The following is a 17882-nucleotide window of genomic DNA, read 5'->3' as shown; positions in this document are numbered from 1 at the left end:
TGAGATGCCAGATCTGGCCAGTCTGAACACCAAATAGGTGGGATTTTTGAGCCAGATATAGCCAGTTTAAATGATAAAGTGTTAAGTGATTTGATTGATTTGTGGTTAAGAGTTTGCTTCACACACATGTAGCCATATGACATGGGTTCAGTTCTATCATGCAGTACTTCAGATGTAAGGCCCCACTATCCCTGAAGATCTCTTCTAGAAAATGTATATATTCAACATAGCAAAGTCTGCAAGTCAAAAACTGGCTTTCCTCTTGAGAGCCAGAAAATAAATTCAGCTGCTGATAATTACTTCTCTACAAAGCTCATGTAAAACCTACAATGGAACACTGTTCACACATCCGGGACAGTGTTGCTGCTACACATACACACGTTCTTGACTGTGTCTAAAGAAAACCCATTTGACTGAATGACATGAAATTGTTTTGCACTTCAGTCTCTAGTCCACAGATGGATAGCCTCTCTCTCCCCACTTTCTCTCTTTTTCTCTCCTGCTATTAGAATGGCCTCTCCGCCAATTGCTGGCTGACTGGTCTTGTGTTGCCTCCATTCAGACTACTCACGACTCCCACATCTCTTCTTTCATTACCTATCTCTCCTATCATTGTGTGCCCCTTAACCCACTTCTAGGCCTTGCACTAACCACTACGTGGGGTCTGTTTCTGTTGTGGTGGAGTCCAGACACCTCCGTGAAAGGATAAAAGAACGATTCTGAAATGTATAGATATCCTTGCATGCTGGAGATAGAAGAAAAGTGTTGTTTGCGTAGCCATATGTTATACAGAGAGTCGTAGAAGCCATTAAGAAGAGATCATCATCGTTTAACGTCCGCCTTCCATGCTAGCATGGGTTGGACGGTTTGACTGGGATCTGGGAAGCCAGAAGGCTGCACCAGGCTCCAGTCTGATCTGGCAGAGTTTCTACAGCTGGATGCCCTTCCTAACGCCAACCACTCCGTAAGTGTAGTGGGTGCTTTTGACGTGCTACCAGCATAGGTGCCAGGTGAGGCTGGCAACAGACATGATCGGATTGGTGCTTTTTACGTGCCACCGGCACGGAAATCGTTGGATTACGCGTTGGTGATTTGAACAGTTGATAAATGAATATACTATAAGTCCGCAACTACATTAATACATCATAACAGTGGCGACAAGGATTCAAACTACATGCAAAAGTGGTGATAAAGATTCTAATTCCATGCACTTCACAGAAGTGGAGGTGTGGCTTCGAATTTCACACAACGAAAAATAATGTAAAACCACCTGCTTCATAATAGTGAGACATTCAGAGTTCTTAGCATGGGAGAACTGTTAGCCTCTGTGGTACAGTAACAACAACAACAACAGTTGCAACAGCAACTTTTACAGCTGCAACAAGAACAATGGAAACAACAACAACAGTAAACTCAGCAGTTGTTGTTAGAATTATTGTTGCAGCCAAAGAACATGTCAGGTTCGTTTTCTGCGGATGGAGTAGCTAATTCAATTGAGGAAATTCAGTCGTGGCCAAAGACGGACATACCTTGGTCTAGATTGCATATAAACTTTGCAGGGCCATTAAATGGTGTGTATTATCTTGTAGTTTTATATAGTTACATGAAATGGCTGGAAATATGTAAATGCAGAAAGCCAACCTCTAAAGTAACAATAGAATTTTTGGATGAGCTTTTTGCAGGATTTGGTGTCCCGGACACTGTAGTGTCTGATAATGGAATGCAGTTCATGGCAAAGGAGTTTAAAAACTTTGGTAAAATGCATTCAGTAGAGCATGTTACCACCCTGCTATACCATCCAAGATCTAACAGACTACTGGAACATTTCGTAGACACATTGGAGAAAGCTATGAGGAAAACCAGAAATGAATTATTACTGGATACTACAGTGACACAATTCTTGCATGTCTACAGAATAACACCTAACCCCAACACAGAGTTGGGTATGTCACCAGCCGAACTAATGTTTGCCAGGAAAGTCCAATCAGTATTTGATAAACTACTAACGGGAAGAAAACAAAAAACAAAAAATACAGAGAAACACTGAAAATAAAATGCAGTATTTCAATATAGGTGACAAAGTGATTTTTAAAAATATAAAAATGGCAAACAAAGTTGGGAAGTAGGAAAAATAGCTAAATGTTTAAGAGAGTAACATATATGGTAAAAGGGCTTTCATGGGAACATAAGAGACATCGGAACCAAATGAAAAAGTAAGGCAGAAAGAGCTGATGGAAATTCTATATGACATGATTGATGTTCCGGTACTGCAAGAAACGGTTAAACCAGCATGTACATCAACTAGAAAAAGAAAACAGACAGAAATGTTGAAAATTGAATCAAAAAGGGAAAAAAATGTTCCAATTTCTCCCTGAGGAAGTAAAAAGGAAAACAAAAGGTGGTGGGAGAAAGATGATGATAAATAAAAGTATTGACTCTCAGGGAAAGTCAAGCTTAAAAAGGGGAGATGTTGTGGTGGAATCTGAATACCCCCCATGAAAAAATGGTTCTGAAATGTATAGATACGCATGCATGCTGGAGATAGAAGAAGAGTGTCGTATGCATAGCCATATATTATACAGAGAGTCGTAGAAGTTATTTAAGAAGAGACTTCATTGGATTATGTGTTGGTGATTTGAACAGTTGGTAAATGAATATACTATAAGTCCACAACTACATTAAAACATCATAAAAGCATCCACTACACTCTCAGAGTGGTTTGCGTTAGGAAGGGCATCCAGCTGTAGAAACTTTGCCAGATCAGATTGGAGCCTGGTACAGCCGCTGGCTTCCCAGACCTCAGCCCTTGTATCTCATACAACATTATTCAATGTTGAGTGCGATTTGAGGAAATTAGACTGCTATTCCTAGTTGAGCATGTTAGACATTCCCACAAATCACATGCTGCCTCCTTTTACACTGTCCTCTCTGATCCCAGTAGGATATGGAACAACCCAGTTGGGTTCTGAATGTAAATTAAAATTAATTGAAATAGTAACAATTTGAAAATAGTATTGGACATGATATGTTATTTGCTATTTTAAACCTAATTGTTTTCTTAATATTGATTTCAAATTTTGGCACATGGCCAGCAATTTTGGGGGAGCGGATATGTTGATTATGTCAACCCCAATGTTCTTTGGTACTTATTTCATTGACCCCTAAAATCAACTCTGGCAACATTTGAACTCAGAATGTAAAGTCTGAAGAAATGCTGCTAAATATTTTTCCTGGCACATTAATGATTCTGCCATCTCCCTGCCCTAAATTGGTTCTTAATATTGATTTTCTTTACTATCTGACCTGTCCAATATATGTACAATATAATTTGTATTCCTTTAGGTTAATGAATGAAGCTGTATCTGTGACTACAAACCCCAAAATATTGTTTACTGGTTTTGGGAATAATACTGTGAGAAGGTTCCGTGGGGTGAGTATTACTTTTGACACACCTTATATTATGTTGTTTAACCTCAGGTCAGACCTGAATTATCAGACCCCTTTGATGTAAGCTGTTCTAGTTGTGCCTATCTTGTCTTTTATTCAGGTATAATGTATACTTTTTTTTTTTTAAGACCAGGCCATCAGATGTTGCTACACATCGCTGGTCACAATGCACTTCGCATTGTTTTAGCCTTCAAATGACGCCACCCCGCTGGCTAAGCGAGCAGGCCAACAGAAGAAAGAGTGAGAGTAAGTTGTGGTGAAGGAGTACAGCAGGGATCACCACCAACCCCTGCCGGAGCCTTGTGGAGCTTTAGGTGTTTTCGCTCAATAAACACTCACAACGCCCGGTCTGGGAATCGAAACCACGATCCTACGACCGCGAGTCCGCTGCCCTAACCACTGGGCCATTGTGCCTCCACATAATGTATACTAAGATACATTATCTATGTCCTTCCTTTTTTAAGAATGTTGTGTGTGGTTTAATGGAATTTTGGCTGCTATATTTAGCAGGTTGATTATTGTAAGGCTAAATATTGGTATTTTAGCACAAGGCCAGTGATTTTGGGAGAGTGGGATAGTTGATTACATCAATCCCAGTGTTCAACTTGCATTTACTTTATCAACCCCAAAAGGATGAAAACCAATGTTGACCTTGGAATTTGAATTAAAAACGTAAAAATGGGTGAAATGTTGCTAAGCATTTTTTCCCAGTATGCTAATGATTCTGCCAGCTTGTCGCCTTCAATATTTTATTTCTTTATTGCCCACAAGGGGCTAAACATAGAGAGGACAAACAAGTACAGACAAACGGATTAAGTCGATTACATCGACCCCAGTGCGTCACTAGTACTTAATTTATCGACCCTGAAAGGATGAAAAGTAAAGTCGACCTAGGCGGAATTTGAACTCAGAACGCATTTCAATATTGATGTTCGCTTTTTAGTGTATTGTATTGTTTCATATTACCACTGATCTCCCAATCTAACCAAGGAAGCAATGTTTCCATTGGTTTTTCTGTTGTTGCTGCGGCTATTTGTCCGTTGGCACAATTCCTGCCAGAAGTGTTACAGGGTATTTGAACTCAGAATGCTCACAGTCAGCACAGATACTGCAAGGTATCTCATCTGACACTCTAAATCTCTACCAATCCACAGCTCTGGACTTGTACTTTATTTGGGTGCATTTAGCAATGCCACCACCATTGCTGGACAATTTTTATCTGCTTTATGTATGATACACAGATTACTATTTTAAACTTATAATGCTTCTGTTGTACATAACAAACATATATATATGGGGATGGGCAACAGGAAGGGCATCCAGCTGCAGAAAATCTGCCTCATTGAATTCCATCTGATCCATACAGACATGGAACGGTGGACATTAAAATGATGATTGTGGTATACATATGTATACACATACACACATGTTTATATTACATGTGGAGCGAACAGAACTAATACATGTGACAAAAATACCTTGCAGGGTCAGTGAGTTTTCTCTTTGTTCACCATTTATTTTTAATGAAATATGATAGAGTCACATACCTGACAAAAAAAACTGGGAGCAATATTATCAACTAAAAACATTGAAGTTGATAGCATTTCATTGATGATACCCAGTAACTGAAACCAGTATATATTATATTTTTGCAATTTAAAAAAATACTGGTCTATAATCTTTGGACTCCATAGTATTTCAGCTTCTTGTGGATATAGATAGGTTTAGTAACATCAATCATATACAATGCCTGATGTAGTCTACCAGCAGAAATGTGTGTATAGTTAAGATGTTTGCTTTGCAACTATGTGATTCTTGATTCGGTCTCACAGTGTAGAAGCTTGGGCAAGTAAGTGACTTACACTCAATTGTAGAATTTGGCAGAAGGAAACTGCTGGAGCCCATAATGTATATATGTTTATATATACATATAAGTAGGTAGATAAGAAGTTTGCAGATGCACACATGGATGAATGGATCCTCAGACATCTCCTCTATATTAGATGCAACCATTATTAGACTTTCCTGCTGGATTCCCAAGCATGACCAAGCGAGACTACAGATATTGAGTCATTTCACCTGTGGTCTACCTGTAGCTGTCTTGCTTGTTCGTTTGGCTTGTAGAATATGTCTTAGAATCCTTTGTTGCAACATTCTAACAATTGGAGCTTTGACTTCTAAATATGGAGAAGAAGCAGCTTTGACCTGGAGATACTCTCTGACCTTTGAGCTGTCCATCCTGTCAAGCAACATTACCATGACTCTAGAAATCTTTCAGAGGAACCCCATGTAGGGCTACATGATAATTCTCAAATATAAACGTCTGGATGCTCTTCTCTCTCACTGCATATAATCTTATTGAAATTTAGAAACTTCTCTACACAATAACTCTGCTTGTTCTCCTTCACCTGACTGGTTAAAAAACTGGGTTGGGGCCTTGATTACTCCTACTTCATACTTAATTGTTAGCAATAGAAAGCTACATCCAACCACATGTGAAACCAATTTACCTGTTTTGAAAAACAAAGAAGAAAAAGTTATGAACATAGGCGCAGGAGTGGCTGTGTGGTAAGTAGCTTGCTAACCAACCACATGGTTCCGGGTTCAGTCCCACTGCGTGGCATCTTGGGCAAGTGTCTTCTGCTATAGCCCTGGGCTGACCAATGCCTTGTGAGTGGATTTGGTAGACGGAAACTGAAAGAAGCCTGTCGTATATATATATGTATGTATGTATGTATGTATGTATGTGTGTGTGTGTGTGTGTGTGTGTGTGTGTGTGTGTGTGTGTGTGTGTGTGTTTGTTTGTGTGTCTGTGTTTGTCCCCCTAGCATTGCTTGACAACCGATGCTGGTGTGTTTACGTCCCTGTCACTTAGCGGTTCGGCAAAAGAGACCGATAGAATAAGTACTGGGCTTACAAAGAATAAGTCCCGGGGTCGATTTGCTCAACTAAAAGGCGGTGCTTCAGCATGGCCGCTGTCAAAATGACTAAAACAAGTAAAAGAGTAATTAAACCAAAACATTCCTTTCTTTTGCAGATGGTGGAGAAGTTAGGTGGCTGTGTTACTGATAATCCACGCCAATGTACTCACCTGGTTGCTAAGTCCCTATGTAGAACTGTGAAATTCTTTATAGCAATTAATGTATGTAAATATATTGTGAACAAAGACTGGCTTGAAGACAGCATTACCAAAGATAAATTCCTTGGTAAGTTCCAACTTTTGTAACTGCTTGTTTATAGATGTTTCACAACTTTCTGAAATTGTCTTTCATCATGTGTGTGTGTGTGTATGTGTACATGTGTGCATACACGTTTGTATATATATGGATATGTGCACCTGCAAGCATGTTTATATATATGCATGTCTGTCATCATCATCATCATCATCATCGTTTAACGTCCGCTTTCCATGCTAGCATGGGTTGGACGATTTTCACTGAGGGCTGGAGAACCAGATGGTTGTACCAGTCATGTGTGTATCCAAACATGTGTTTTTCTGTGCATGTGTTCGTGTGTAAAGTTGTTCTTTTGCCTCAGATCAGCCCTGATTGTGAATACCTACAATCAAAGACATTCCAGCTGTGATTGTCTCAGCTTTTGATATATCAGAGAGTAAATTGTTCAGTGTATCCTTTTTAAAGACATAGGATGTGATATGAGGGAGATTTGGGTTCTATTCTTTGCAGATCAAGTGACCACACACAGGCTCCTAAATCAGTTCATATGCTTGTCAACATAACATGCAATTTTTGTGTGTGTGTGTGCATATTTGTATTTGTAACATCTACATACTTTCTCTGCCTACTTTTATTAAGAAAAACAGTAATTTTATTATTTATTATTTTTCTCATCATTTATCAGTAAATTTTATGTAAAATAAAATATTAGTTTCAAATTTTGGCACAAGGCCTGAAGTTTTGGGGAAATGTGGAAGTTGATTACATTGATCCCAGCTATCAATGGTTCTTGTTTTATCGACCCCCTAAAAGATGATAGGCATAGTCAACCTCAGTGGTATTTGAACTCAAAGACAGACGAAATACCACTAAGCATTTTGCTCAGTGTGCTAACAATTCTATCAGCACACCACCATAATGTAAAATGAAATATTAAAAAGTAATTTGTTGGGTCATCATCATCATCATCGTCATTTAACATCTGCCTTCCATGCTTGCATGGGTTGGATGGTTTGACTGGAGCTGGCCAAGTAGAAGACTGCACCAGACTTCTGTGTCTGTTTTTCCATGGTTTTTACGGCTGGATGCCCTTCCAATCACCAACCACCCCACAGAGAGGACTGAGTGCTTTTTATGTGGCACAAGCACAGGCGAGGTCAGGTTTGGCGTGGTTTTTACAGTTGGATGCCCTTCCAAACACCAACTACTCTACAGTATGGACCGAATGCTTTTTACATGGCACTAGCACTGGCCGGGTCACCAAATAATTTACAAGACAAAGATCTTTTGAAAGGGGAGGGGACACTGGTGGAGGTGATCTTGTGTCAGATAATGAAATGTAAAATGAAATATTCAAAAGTAATGTATTGGATTTCAGCAACTTATCTACTCTTGTAGCAGATGTACAACACTGCATGTTTATGGTCTTAGAGGGCTTTTAATTCTTTTAATACCAACTCACCTGAGAGCACTGCTGGTTGTGTGGTTCAAGCTTCCTATTTTAAAATGATCTGAATTAAAATATATAAATTTAAATTCTGAACATTAGCAAAATTATTTATTAAATTCTTCATTTTTTTCAAAATTAATTGAAATAATGCAATGTATTTCAACAGAAATGTGGTGACAAAAAGGGTAAATAAAAGTTAGGCCTACCAACGGAAATGTATGTTTCTCTCTCTCTCTCTCTCTCTCACACACACACATATTGTACATGGATTTTTACACCTATAATAGACCATAGCCACAAGAAATTAGATACATTTACTGTTAAAAACTGAAGGAAATTTGCACAAGAAAAATATCAATTGTATTTTTTAAAAATTTTAAGGTTAATTCTTAAAAAGATTGGGCTCACCAAGGATTACAGATTCTTCAAATGTGTCATGAGTTGTTAACCACGGCTATAAATAAATGATGCCCTTTTAGCCTTTTCTTTTTTATAGTTTTTTTTACATCTTTATTAACCCTTTTGTTATCAACCCGGCTGAAACCAGCTCTGGCTCTGAGTACAAATGTCTTGTTTTCATAAGTTTTGAATTAAAATCTTTCACCAAACCTTAATCACAATTAATGTTCCTAACACTAACTGAATGATAATTAAGTTATTTTACTAAATTCTTTGTTATATTTAAAGTAATTGAAAGAAACAGAGAGCATCTCAACAGAAATACAGTAATGAAAAGGTTAAGGTTTTTTTTCCTTGCAGATTTAATTTTCTTTTTTTTTTTTTTCTTACTGTTAATTACCTCCCTTCTGGTGACCCCACTTTACCTCTCTGGGGTTGCATCATGTTGCTTTGACATCTGAGTCCAGTAAAGTGGCGAGCTGGCAGAAACAGGCGAAGTGCTTAGCAGTATTTTGTCTGTCTTTACGTTCTGAGTTCAAATTCTGCCAAGGTCGACTTTGCCTTTCATCCTTTCGAGGTTGATAAATTAAGTACCAGTTGCATACTGGGCCTGATCTAATCGACTGGCCACCCCTCCCCAAAAATTTCGGGCCTTGCGCCTAGAGTAGAAAAGAATATTTGAATCCAGTTCTTATTCAGCCACCCTCAAAATTATTGAGTTTCAATTAGTTTACAAGTAACTGTGGGTATATTTTATAAACAATATGCAGATTTCTTGTATGTACATATTTTAATTTTAATTCCTGTTGGTTATTTCTTTCACCCAGATGAAGAACTCTATGTACTGAAAGATGGAGAGGCTGAAAAAGCTTTGCAGTGTGACCTGACATTTTCTTTGCAAAGAGCCAGGACTCGTCCTCTATTCAAGGTAACCACTTGATTTTGTTTCTCTTTTCATTATGTGTTTGGGCTTTTTGGGGTTTCTTTCAGCATTTTTTACATTTGTTGCTAATGTAGAATACATGTGTAAATGTGGAGCGTTAGTTGGATGTTTGGGAGCTGATATTAGCCAAATGTGCTTAACTACCGACAAGTCACTCATATATATATATATATATAATGATACTAATATTAAGGAGTATAATTCCAAACTTACAGGGAAAAATTCAGTTTAGTATTAAATCAAATTTCACAATATAAATATATAATATATAAATTAGAGAAAAACCACTATTATACAGTTTAAACAATGACAGACATAAACCAAATCATAAATAAGATATATTTTTTAAAAACATATAACTAGATCACAAAAAGATATTGGAATAAGACAGTAAGGGAGATCAGCATCAATCTACTTCAGTTTTACATCCATACTTTCCCTAGCATGCATCCTTTTGTGTCAGGCATGCGGTACATTGTGCACCAGTTCAGGTTACACAATTAGGAAGAGAGAGTTGGGTAGGTCTGTAGGTTGTTCAGTAATGACAATTTTTTTTCATGAAACCTCCAAGGCAAACCAGGGCAAGTGAAACAAGCAAAAGATATTACTGACGGTTCCTAGTTCAATGTTTGCAACAGACAACTGTTAGTGGGTGCTGGAAAAGTTTACTATTATCCACAATGAACTCTGTTGGTATTTACTATCAACAGAAATGCACCAGAGTTTACTGTGCTGACATATTTAAAAGAAGTAAGGATGAAAGGCAAAGTTGACCTCAGTGGAATTTGAACTCAGAACGTAAAGACACGCAAAATACTGCCAAGCGTTTCGCCTGGCATGCTAATGTTTCTGCCAGCTTGCCGCTTTACATTTAAGTGGTACACAAATGGATTAAACGATTGTCTCAGTTTGAAGTTAGTGGGTTGGAGAATAGAGAACCCATTGGTTTAAGCTCATTGCATACACTGTGTTGAGTAGAAGGATAAGTTGTCTCTTCATGTGCACTGATGTGTAAGGATCAATAGTGTGTGTGGCAACCCTGAGAGCATAAGGTTGGTCAGAGTGGCAACTCTGGACACCAAAGAGTGATCATGAAGGAAGCACTCCGTCAGTTCCGACAACGAGGGTTCCGGTTGATCCGAATCAACGGAACAGCCTGCTCGTGAAATTAACGTGTAAGTGGCTGAGCACTCCACAGACACGTGTACCCTTAACGTAGTTCTCGGGGATATTCAGTGTGACACAGAGTGACAAGGCAGGCCCTTTGAAATACAGGTACAACAGAAACAGGAAGTAAGAGTGAGAGAAAGTTGTGGTGAAAGAGTACAGCAGGGATCACCACCATCCCCTGCTGGAGTCTCGTGGAGCTTTAGGTGTTTTCGTTCAATAAACACTCACAACGCCCGGTCTGGGAATCGAAACTGCGATCCTATGACCGCGAGTCCGCTGCCCTAACCACTGGGCCATTGCGCCTCCACAAAGAGTGATCATAGTGATCAGATGAATTAAAATAGAGAGTCATGGGTTTACACCCAGAGTGTTGTGATGAATACTTTGGGAATATTCATAGAGCAGTTCTTTAAATGGTATCCTAAATTATGCACTGCAAAATTTGCATACACTGTTTCACTTTGATGAAAATTTTTCAATATTGAAGTTGACTTTCAGAGATGAAAACTTCTGAAAGTACAGCATTTTCTTTTTATACCAGATCAGTCATGATCAAACATTCTAACAATGACTGTCCTCTGTTTTTAAATGCATTTAGCACTATATAATCTAACGTATCCTTTTGTTACTTGAAATAATGTGTGATTTGTGGGAGATTCAACTGCTATTTCTAGCAGCTTGACTCCATCAGGGTAATCTTGTTGGGTTGCATCATCTGAAATATTTCCTAGATTATTGGTCTGGTTTCTCATTCCTCTAGGCACTTATAGACTGAAGTACTCCTCCCTAAAACACGATGAGATAGATGCTTCATGTAGGCTTGAACCCTTATTCATCTCTTCCAGTCATTTCAAATTATTTATTCATCTTATTCCACAGGGTTTTATATTTTACATTACACCAAGTGTTGTGCCTTCTCCCAAAGACCTTCAGGCTATTATTGAAAGTGCTGGTGGCAGCGTTATTAAGCGGCGCCTCTCAGCTAAGCAAATTGCATCGTTGCGGGATGACAAGGTAGGTTGGGATCCACCTCTCTCTCTTTCTCTCTCTCTCTCTCTCTCTCTCTCTCTCTCTCTCTCAGTTTCATTGTCCCTCTCTCGGCTTCTCTCCTCTCTCTCTCAGTTTCATTGTCCCTCTCTCGGTTTCTCTCTCGTCTGAGCACAGGTTTCTTTTACTTTTAACTCTTTTCAATTTTATCATTTTCATAATTTATTAAATTCTCTTCCTCAGGGAAATCCTACATTTATTGTGATTACATGCCCCAATGATGTGCATTTGTGCCGGGACCTTATGGCTCGTCGACTTGGTAAGACCCTTATATTATTTGTTTGGAAACAGTTGTTCTTGTTGTTATTTAGCCCTTGTTGACCTCTCTTTGAGTGGATGTATGACCAAAAGTAATCCAGTCATGACCACCTCTCTGTTCTTCCTATGTGCAATGAACCCAGGATCATATTATCAAATATGTCCTTTTTTAAGATGGCGAGGCTTGATTTGTGAATTTAATTGCTATTTCTAGCAGGTCAAATGACTACATAGAGGCTCTGTCATTGGTTCAGTTTCAGATCTCTACAAGCTGGCCTGTGATGCAGGTTTGATTCCTACTTGAACCATTTTATTTCATTTACTCCTTTGACATGATTTCTTGTGTTAGTAAAATCAAGTTTTTGGTGGAGGGTGAGATTAAAAGAATATTGTGAATAGAGAGGTAATGCCTTTCATTATTGACTGCTGGCTAAATTGGTGTAAACAAATTTTTGCATATCTAGAGCTACATGTCTTCTACTATGACTTCAAGCTGACTACTACTTTTTTACTACACTTCTCCAAAATCATGTTTATATTGAATATTGAATTTATCAGTTGTTTTACATTCCTAGGTAGTGGCAGTGGCAGAAATGGAAAAGCAAAAATCGATGCTAAGTCTAGACTTGTCAAAATCGAGACCCATATGGTCATGTTCCTCCATTCATGAATGGTTTAAACTTTGTCTATACACATCTATTGTCATTCCTACGGCATTAATGAAACATGGAGGTATACAGACAAGATTTGCAATATGGTGAATGTTTTCCATCATTAGAACCTTAGAAATATCCTGAAAATCACCTGCTGTGACCATGTCACAAACAGTGAAATCACGAGAAGAACTCACCAAATTAAATTGAAGGATACCATAAAACTAGAACAATGGAAGCTGCTTGGTCACACATTGCGCTTACCATTGGCGAATCCAGCAAGGACAACCATCAAGTGGACAGTTGAAGTAGGGAAACGTGACAAAGAGTTGTGCAGGAAGACTTGATCAAGAAGGATGCAATTTAGCTCAGAATGGTATTGCTTGGCGAACTCTCATTACCTTGATACTCTTTCAGTGAACAGAGATAACCTAATACAACTTAACATTGAAAATGAAAACAGATGGGTAATAGTCTATCCATTAGGGATGTTGGAATAAAAGCCTTAAAAAATATTTGATTTTAAATATCAATTTGTGAAGTATTTTCCTCGATTGTCGCTATTTTCATTCTCTGGTTTCTCTCATTTTCAGCTGTCTTCAATTCAGAATTCGTCCTAACTGGTGTCTTGCGACAAGAGATAGATTTCGAACTATTCCAACTTCCAGCATCAGATTTAATTCGGCAAGTATAGGGGACCAAATTGAAAACTTGTGTGTTTAGGGGTTATGTAACATACTCCTATTCAGAGGCTTGGGTTCTTTTGACTGGATTTATATACAGGCTACAATCTGTAAATTTAACTATACTTTTAAAAACTGTTTTTTTTTAATTGAAAGTTACTCATACACTCGCATTCACACATTCTTATAAAAACAAAGTTTCATATACATGGATACACACTCACAAAAATGCAACTTTTAATCTTGTTGCTCTCCTCATTTCGACCGCAAGCATATATAACCACTTATGCATACACATACACACCATTTCTCATTTCCATTCATATGTGCATGCATACATTCAATCACGTTCATTGGCAAACACCTTTACTATCGCTCCTTTGCATATATATGCATGCACACTCATTTGATTACATATTTTCATACTCACACACAAACACACTTTTTATCACCAGTTCATGTGTAAACATTTCTTTGATGACATATATCAATAAAAAAAATACGTATTTTAGTGCATGCCTACTTACTCAGATGCAACAAATATACACACTTAGAGTTTATTTATTTTTCACTTTGGTATATCATCTTGAGTGTCTGTCACAGTCTTTTTAATGTGATTACTTCTCAAAAGATTCCCTTCTATATATATATATCTATATATCTGTGTTTGTGTATGTGTATATATATATATATATATATATATATGCATACACACACACGCAAACATATATGCATACACTCATGCACACGCACACAAACACACACACACACATACATACTGATATATACGTGTACATTTCAATTGTCCAAGCATATTTTGTGTGTTTGAGTGCATATTGTCCATATGTTTATATGAATTTTCAACCCAAATATTCTAGTTACTTGCTTTCAGATTCTACATATGTGATCCTCAACTAATTCTGTAATTCTTTTAAAAACAAAACAGTGAATATTTATGCTGATATATATATATATATATAAATATATATATATATATATTTGAAAATAGATTTTCTTAAATTAAAAATTATTGATTATATTAAAAAAATCTTAAACGAATGACACAAATATTTTGGAAAGAAGCATTCATAATGTGTAAGCACTTTTGCTGATTACAGCTTTTCAAATAAGTGTTGGGATAATCTGTATAGAGGAAATTGTGTTTTAAAGCAGTGAGTTTAGTTTTGAAATTAGAATTCTTATAAAGAATCCTTCTTCTATCTTTTCTAGTTGATCATTAACTGTCTTTATTTTGAAGAAAAGGGAATATTTTGAATTCTCCTTTGCACAAATCAAAGATTCATCTTTAAGAAAGGTTCCATGAAGTGAACTCTTAGACATTTGTGCAAATAAAAAATTCAGAATATTCCATTTTAGAGGAAAAGAACTTACTCTATGCATATTACTCAGTAACATGTGTTTGAAAAGCTGTAAACATTGGAAGCACTTACACGTAACAAACACATCTTTCCAAAAGATTTATGTTATTCAGTTGTTTTAAAGATTTTTTATATAATTAATAATTTTTAATTTAAGAAAATCTTTCTTCAAATATTGTAACAGTATCAAGAATGCTTTCTAAAAGTGTTTTTTAAACATACACACACACACATATATATATATATATATATATAAGTAGACAATGAATTATCTTATTACGGATAATTCGAAAGATAACCGATACCTGGGTAGCAAACTCACAACAGAAAGGGCACGGTTGAAGTTACGACCATAGGGCATAAAATCCGTGCCTTAGTGCGGAAATTTGAAGTTTTATATATTAAGTATAGGAAAGAATGGAGCTGAACGAAGATTTAACAAAATTCCTTTATTTTATTTTATTTTGTTAAATCTTCATTCAGCTCCATTCTTTCCTATACTTTATATATCATCATCATCATCATCATTTAATGTCCGTTTTCCATGCTAGCATGGGTTGGACGGTTCGACCGGGGTCTGGGAAGCCAGGAGGCTGCACCAGGCTCCAGTCTGATCTGGCAGTGTTTCTACAGCTGGATGCCCTTCCTAACGCCAACCAAAAAAATTCAGGGTGGATACTTGATAACTGTAAGCACCTGTATATGCCAGTTAGTGGTGTAGGTGATAGGGTATATTTATCAAAAGAAAAACAGGATATATATATATAATAATAGTAATAATAATAATAATAATAACAATATTAGGGAGTATAACTCCAAACTTATATGGAAAAATTCAATTTGGTATTAAATCAAATTTCACAATATGTAAAATATAAATTAGAGAAAAAACACTATTATGCAATTCAAACAATTATAGACCAAATCATAAATAAAAAATAAAATATATTTTTTTAAAACATATAACTAGATCACAAAAAGTCTAAAAAGGAATAATCAATATATAATAAGCAAATATAAATAATATTATATATTGATTATTCCTTTTTATACTTTAAAAAAAAAAATTTTATTTTTTATTTATGATTTGGTTTATGTCTAATCATTGTTTGAATTGCATAATAGTGGGGTTTTTTCTCTAATTTATATTATATATCATCATCATCATTTAGCGTCCGTTTTCCATGCTAGCATGGGTTGGACAGTTCAACTGGGGTCTGTGAAGCTGGAAGGCTTCATCAGGCCCAGTCAGATCTGGCAGTGTTTCTACGGCTGGATGCCCTTCCTAACGCCAACCACTCCGAGAGTGTAGTGGGTGCTTTTAACGTGCCACCCGCACAGGTGCCAGACAGAGCTGGCAAATGGCCACGAACGGAGGGTGCTTTTACGTGTCACCAGCACGGGGGCCAGGCGAAGCTAGCAACGGACACAAACGGATGGTGCTTTTACGTGCCACCAACACGGGGGCCAGACAGAGCTGGCAAACGGCCACGAACGGATGGTACTTTTACGTGTCACCGGTACGGGGGCCAGGCGAGGCTGGCAACAGACACGAACGGATGGTGCTTTTACATGCCACCGACACAGGGGCCAGACAGAGCTGGCAAACGGCCACGAACGGATGGTGCTTTTACGTGTCACCGGCACGGGGGCCAGGCGAGGCTAGCAGCGGGCACGAACGGATGGTGCTTTTACATGCCACCGGCACGGAGGCTAGACGGGGCGGCGCCGGCAACGACCATGATCGGATGGTTCGCTTAACCACAGCTGCAATTCCGACTGATCTTGATCGACCTCAATTTTGGTTCTGCTTTCTGATATATGAATTGATTTGGTTTGATTTTGATTTTGACTGTTCTCACCGGTCTTGCCGGGTCTTCTCACGCACAGCATACTTCCATAGGTCTCGGTCTCTGGTCATTTCCCTGGTGAGACCTAAAGTTCGAAGGTCGTGCTTCACCACCTCGACCCAGGCTTTCCTGGGTCTACCTCTTCCACAGGTTCCCTCAACTGCCAGGGTGTGGCACTTTCGCACACAACTATCTTCAGCCATTCTCGTCACATGACCATACCAGCGCAAACGTCTCTCTTGCACACAACAACTGATGCTTCTTAGGTCCAACTTTTCTCTCAAGGTACTTACACTCTGTCGATTATGAACACTGACATTACACATCCATTGGAGCATACTAGCTTCATTTCTTGTGAGCTTACGCAAATCCTCAGCAGTCACAGCCCAAGTTTCACTACCATGTAGCATGGCTGTACGTACACATGCATCATACAGTCTGCCTTTTACTTTGAGCGAAAGGCCTTTTGTCACCAGCAGGGGTAAGAGCTCTCTAAACTTTGAGCATCTCTGCAGTAATTCCTGATGGGCCTGGGGCTTTCCCTGTTTTCATGCTTGTAATTGCCTTAACTACTAAGGAGCTGTCAACTCGGATTGCTGGTCCCTCTGTTGGGTCAACATTCGGCAGACTCTCTTTGTCCCATTCATTTTCCTCATTCAGCAACCTTTCATAGTGGCGTCTCCAAACCTCTCTCTTTGCATCCTCATTTAGCGCAAGTGAACCATCATCTTTGCGAACACATTTCTCTCCTACCACGTCACGATTCTCTCTCACACACTGTCTTGCTATACGAAATACCTCAAGTCTTTCATCCTCACAGCGCAGGACATTGGCAAATTTTTTCTTATCTGCTTCCCCTCTGGCTAAATACACCTGCCTCCTAGCTTCCCTTCTTGCAGTCTGATACACTTCCCTGCTACCACTGTTCTTCCAGTCCTTCCAAGCCTGTTTCTTTTGTCTAATAGCCCTGTCAACAGTATTGTTCCATCACCACGTTATTTTGGGTCTTGTGGGGACTTTGCACCAGCCACAGATCTGGTCAGTGGCTTTCAGCAGGTTGTCCCTTAGAAGCGCCCAGTTATCTTCTACCCCATGTGTAGCTATACCCCCTTCTATTTCGTCGAAGGCTTCAAGTAACATGTCTCTAAATCTCTGTCCATTTGCAGGGTCTTTAAGCTTCCAGACCCTTCTTCTCCATGTTGGTCGTCTTCTAGTCGTCCTCTTAGTTCTGATCCTAAAGTCACTGACTACCATTCTATGTTGTGGGGTACATTCTTCGCCTGGGAAGGTTTTGGCATTTTATAAGCAGCCATCTTTCTCTTTTTCTGGCAAGGATGTAGTCGATTTGGCTAATATGCTGGCCCGAACGGTAGGTGACCAAGTGGCTTGTCGGTTTCCTGAAGTTAGTGTTGCAAGCCATAAGACTA

At 38.4% G+C, this 17882-nt stretch overlaps 1 protein-coding gene across 1 annotated transcript in view; it reads left to right on the top strand.

Moving 5' to 3' along the window:
- The window catches only part of LOC115212365 (PAX-interacting protein 1-like), a 51620-nt gene extending 37678 nt beyond the window's left edge, over window positions 1–13942 (top strand). Inside the window, exons 15-20 of the mRNA XM_029781240.2 lie at window positions 3343–3430; window positions 6485–6653; window positions 9300–9400; window positions 11465–11599; window positions 11816–11891; window positions 13137–13942. Of these exons, the coding sequence (XP_029637100.1) occupies window positions 3343–3430; window positions 6485–6653; window positions 9300–9400; window positions 11465–11599; window positions 11816–11891; window positions 13137–13237 (670 nt within the window). The 3' untranslated portion in view covers window positions 13238–13942. The remainder of the gene's footprint in view (window positions 1–3342; window positions 3431–6484; window positions 6654–9299; window positions 9401–11464; window positions 11600–11815; window positions 11892–13136) is intronic.
- The last annotated feature ends 3940 nt before the right edge of the window (window positions 13943–17882 follow it).

Source organism: Octopus sinensis, linkage group LG5 (assembly GCF_006345805.1).
Source record: "Octopus sinensis linkage group LG5, ASM634580v1, whole genome shotgun sequence".
NCBI classification, from domain to species: domain Eukaryota; kingdom Metazoa; phylum Mollusca; class Cephalopoda; order Octopoda; family Octopodidae; genus Octopus; species Octopus sinensis.
Note: the sequence above shows the minus strand (reverse complement) of the source record. Positions and strands in the feature narration are given on the sequence as shown.